The sequence below is a fragment of the Branchiostoma belcheri genome, unplaced genomic scaffold (assembly GCF_001625305.1).
Source record: "Branchiostoma belcheri isolate BF01 breed outbred unplaced genomic scaffold, Haploidv18h27 scaffold64, whole genome shotgun sequence".
Classification (NCBI taxonomy): domain Eukaryota; kingdom Metazoa; phylum Chordata; class Leptocardii; order Amphioxiformes; family Branchiostomatidae; genus Branchiostoma; species Branchiostoma belcheri.
Window position 1 is genome coordinate 1,721,445 of NW_017804287.1, and position 5,367 is coordinate 1,726,811.

Consider the following 5,367-nt stretch of genomic DNA (forward strand, 5'->3'; position numbering starts at 1 on the left):
GGAGCGGAGAGTCCTGCCGGAGGGGTCTTATACCCGAACGGGGTCACCTTCACCTGTAACCCTGGATAAACTTGGGGCCGCCCGAGCCGAACATTGTACGCCTGAAATTATCAACGTTATTTTTGAACTGAAAACCCTAACACAACGCGCGCGCTCGTTGATAGACAGGTGAAGGTGGCTCCTTCCGGGTAGGAGACCGCTCCGGTAGGAGCACTGTCGAGCTGCAATGTACAAAGTACAAAAAGAAATAATTCCTATAAAACATCTAGCTAGAAAAGGAACACAATATCTTATATATCTGCAAAATCTGCAAAATTGAAAATTATTTGAATCACTGATTATGAACGGCAGTTTTTGGATTTGATTTTTTTCTTGGGACTATTTGTTGAGATGAATACAAAGCTTCCCTCTCCCTCGCATTTAAAAGTACAAGAAAATTTCAATGCAAACTATATTCCTCAATCCGTAAATGATTTCAACAGGTTGGTAAACGAATGAATAGCAAAGTTCTTTGATCACAACCATTTATTTTTCACGAGCCGACGTTCAATGACCGTATGCCATCTTCATCAGGGCGATTCTCCCTGGTTTACTGTCCACTGACGCTAGATGTTACTTAGTGAATAGTGCACTAAAGGTGTTACCTAGTTCACAGTGCACTGTTTCTTGGTTCACAGTGCACTTAAGCTAGTTTTTACTGTAAACAATGCATTTCCGAACGTAGTGCAATTATGACATACATACTAGGCATTGTTACATCGTAGGGCCATATGCGGTTCCGAGACCAGAGGACAACAGATGGATTCGTTGGATTAAGGAGTCCGTGTGGATTAGAAAATTCAATCAAGTCATGAACCGTGATGGGGGGGGGGGGTATAAACTTCAGGTTTGGGATCAATAATCCTTTTTAGGAAATATTTCAAATCTGAAGATTTACAAAACAATAACTGTTAATCTTTATCATGTTTGAATACTGAAAATTACACTGTGCCAGGTCATAATTCTCTCTTTAACTATTTGGTGGATGTCTATCTGCATACTACATTTGGAGGAAAATTACTTGCAAATTATCTTACGTGTGCATGTTGGAATAGGATGGCTCCATGTTCCATAGGCTTGGCAGGTCGCAGTAGCAATGCCGTTCAGTGTGTATCCCGAGTTACAGGTGAAGGTGACCCCGTTCGGGTAGGAGACCGCTCCGGTAGGACTCACCGCCCCGTTAGCTGGGGCGGCCCGAGCCGAACATTGGACCGCTGCAATGGTAAAATAATCATTTGTTAATATCTGCGGTCGCATGTTCACGTCACTATAGCGCGTAAAACGTGTCGTACGAAATTACAAGTTTCTACACTATTAAACTCATCTTACGTGTGCATGTTGGAACAGAATTGCTCCATGTTCCGTCAGCTTGGCAGGTCGCAGTAACAGCGCCGTTCCGTACGTATCCCACGTTACAGGTGAAGATGACCACGGTCTGGTAGGAGGTCACTCTAAAAGGACTCACCGCTCCGTTAGCTGGGGGCGTCAGAGTCGGGCATTGGACCGCTGCAATGGATGACATGGTCAATGATCCTTTTTAGGAAATATTTCAAATCTAAAGATTTACAAAACAATAACTGTTAATCTTTATCATGTTTGAATACTGAAAGATTACACTGTCCCAGGTCCTAATTACCTCCGGGTAGGGATGTATATCCCGAGCGCGGAGGTTTTGTGAGGGAAGACGAAAATTGCGTTCGCACCCGTTTCTCGCGTTTGGGTGGACGGATATGTCTGGGACTTGGTATACGTTTTGCTGTTGGGCTGTAGATGGTGCACGTTGTTTTGGTTTTTTAGTATGTGTGTTTTAGTGCGTCAAAATGATGCGTTTAGACCGCCGATGGACACCCCTTTCAGTGTGAAAGTGGGCCTCAGCTTTTGACCTTTGCATGTATAAGGACGATTGAGGTCGCGACCACTGATCTGACCTTTCACACAGAGGGGTGTCAGCATTGTCGATAAATTCTTTCTTTGAAACTGTTCAGATGTGAACCACATGTGCCGTCAATCAACGTCTCATTATCGTGCCTGGTGGGACCCGCTGGGGGGATACTTTAGTACGCGTTCACAGGACACGTAATCGGCACTTCCTGGTTAGCCAATGGGTCAGGGGTCAACGTACTGTTGCGCAACCTTTGTGTTGGTTGTTTTCGGCGTATATTACGACTTCTAACTTACAAATACCGCGGATTCAGACCTTTACTTCCCCAATTTATACGAAGAATCGGCGGAAAATGGAGGAAGTGACAATAAGGATGACTTGCACATGCGGGGAGGTACTTCAGCAGTTATTTTTAACGTCTGATTCCATTTAACGGCTCCGGTTGTCATTCTGAGTTTCATTACGAGTTCCTTGTGGCATAAGTTCGTGGCGGCCCGTTCGTGGGTACATGTTATAGGCTGCAGATGAAAATACTGACCTGTGTTAACACAACCAGGAAGGCTAAATCTAACACATAAAATTCAACACCATCAACTACATGTATATAACAAACAACATATAAAAGTATACAATAAAAAGCTCAGATTTTACTATTCGCACGCGCGCATCAGTTTTGGGGTTCCCAGAGGATGTCATCCATATAATCAAATCAACATGGCCTTACTTACATGTTAGAAGGGTAACACGCGCACCGGACGATTGGCGGCTGGCGCCCGGAGCGGGTGTTTGTTTACATTATCGCTGGTCGCTGAGGGTCGGGCAGCCAGATTCGCCACGGGATGCCCCCTGTCCTTTCTATTTTTGGGCTCCAGTCGGCTAGGGGGATTAGTGATTTCACAGATCATTTAGCCAATTACAAACATTTCGAAACTTTTCGAAAAAATGGTATTCGCGCGAATTCACTAATTTAAAGAACAGTCCCAACATGCACCCAACATTCTGCAACACACATTTCAATACCCGGAGGTACAAAATCTACGATTTTCCTTGTTCTCTCTTTAACTATTTGGTGGATGTCATCATCTTCGGTACTGCCCATCCCTCTAAGAAGAGGATTATTAGCAGCTGCGCAGATTAGTGACGGTGTGCAAACAAAGGGTAGGGTAGAGATGGACGTAGACAAGTTCAAGGACAGGTCAGGTGAAATCAGTGGTGCTAGTATTACACATATTTACATATGTACAAGGACCAGGTAGGCAGCTCAATGCAGCGAAGCCCGTCCCAGCTCTGCTTTGAACTGGGAGATGGACTTCGCCTCCGCCACACTGGGCTCGAGTTCATTCCACTCCTTGATGGTGCGAGGGAAGAACGAGAGCCTGTAATAGTTGTTCTAACTCGCGATGGTCTGCAGCGGTGTTGGAGTGATTTCCATCCCAGGTTACCTAGCATCTCAGTAACAGAGGCCGTACGTCTGTAGTTGTTCTATCTGCTATCTATATGTCTATCTGCATACTACATTTGGAGGAAAATTACTTGCAAATCATCTTACGTGTGCATGTTGGAACAGGATGGCTCCATGTTCCATCAGCTTGGCAGGTCGCAGTAGCAACGCCGTTCAGTGTGTATCCCGGGTTACAAGTGAAGGTGACCACGGTCTGGTAGGAGGTCGCTCTAAAAGGATACAGCGCTCCGTTAGCTGGGGGCGTCAGAGTCGGGCATTGGACCGCTGCAATATAAAGTACAAAAATAGATAAAAAAAAATATAAAACATCTAGCTAGAAAAGACTACATAATTTCTTGTATATGCTTTTTGCTGAGTAGGACAAGTACGTATGTCTGGGAGATAATTGATCTTTCTGAAAAAAACCTACAAAACAAAAATTTTACGTACCCGTTCTATGACTGTACCAAATTATACACTTTAGATTGACTTTGTCCACCGTACCTAGGCGTCTGTTTGCAAACGCTTGTTTTGAAAGAAATTACCCTTCTGATATCCTCACTACTAAATGGCCGTTGAATGATTTATTTTGGTAAGAATTTCTTGTGTATACTAGTGCCAGATTAATCTTACGTGTGCATGTTGGAACAGGATGACTCCAAATTCCGCCGGCTTGGCACGTAGGGTTAGGAATGCCGTTCAGTGTGTATCCCGGGTTACAGGTGAAGGTGACCCCGTTCGGGTAGGAGACCGCTCCGGTAGGAGTCACCGCTCCGTTAGCTGGGGCCGTCCGTGCCGGACATCGGACCACTACAATGGAAAGTACAAAAAAAATTTCTTGTCAAACATATACATGTAGCTAAAAAAAACCACAATAGATGCCTTCTGCTGAGTAGGTCACGTATGTAGCCTAGGTCTAGGAGATAATTGATTTTTCTGGAAAAAAACCTAATATCCTAATATCTGCGGTCGCATCTTCTTGTCACTATAGCGCGTAAAAACGTCTCGTAACGTTTCGTACAAGTTTGTACAGTATCAAACTCATCTTACGTGTGCATGTTGGAACAGGATGACTCCACGTTCCGGCAGCTTGGCACGTCGGAGTAGGTTGTCCGTTCAGTCTGTATCCCGTGTTACAGGTGAAGGTGGCTCCGTTCGGGTAGGAGACCGCTCCGGTAGGAGTCACTGCTCCGTTAGCCGGGGCCGCCCGAGCCGGACATTGTCGAGCTGCAATGGAAAGGACAAAAAGAAATAATTCCTATAAAACATCTAGGTAGAAAAAAACAACACAATATCTTGTATATCTGCAAAATCTGCAAAATTGAAAATTATTTGAATCACTGATTATGAACGGCAGTTTTTGGATTTGCCTTTTTCTAGAGACTATTTGTTGAGTACGTACGAACAAAGCTTCTCTCTCCCTCGCATTTAAAAGTGCAAGAAGAATTCAATGCAAACTATATTCCTCAATCCTTAAATAATTTCATCAGGATGGTAAACGAATGAATAGCAAAGTTTTTTGATCACAATCATCTATTTTTCACGAGCCGACGTTCAATGACCGTCTGCCATCTTCATCAGGGCAATTCTGACTGGTTTACTGTGAACTGACGCTAGATGTTACTTGGTGAATAGTGCACTAAAGGTGTTACCTAGTTCACAGTGCACTGTTTCTTGTTTCACAGTGCACTTAAGCTAGTTTTTACTGTAAACAATGCATTTCCGAACGTAGTGCAAGTATGACATACATACTAGACATTGTTACATCGTAGGGCCATATGCGGTTCCGAGACCAGAGGACAACAGATGGATTCGTTGGATTAAGGAGTCCGTGTGGATTAGAAAATTCAATCAAGTCATGAACCGTGATGGGGGGTGGGGTACCCTGGATGCCAAAACTAGTATCGGGCCGTTAGCCGTTTTCCTTCGGCAGCCAAGAGCCCTTCGCCCGCCTATCTAAATTACCGCTACGGGGGAGTTGAGCCCGAGGGGTTTGTCCGGCCCT

General features: G+C 44.5%; 1 protein-coding gene across 1 annotated transcript in view; it reads right to left on the reverse strand.

The window, feature by feature from the left end:
• LOC109483322 (sushi, von Willebrand factor type A, EGF and pentraxin domain-containing protein 1-like) overlaps positions 1 to 5,367 on the reverse strand; it is a 27,009-nt gene that overhangs the window by 6,078 nt on the left and 15,564 nt on the right. Inside the window, exon 16 of the mRNA XM_019786311.1 lies at positions 4,413 to 4,589. Within this exon, the coding sequence (XP_019641870.1) occupies positions 4,413 to 4,589 (177 nt within the window). The remainder of the gene's footprint in view (positions 1 to 4,412; positions 4,590 to 5,367) is intronic.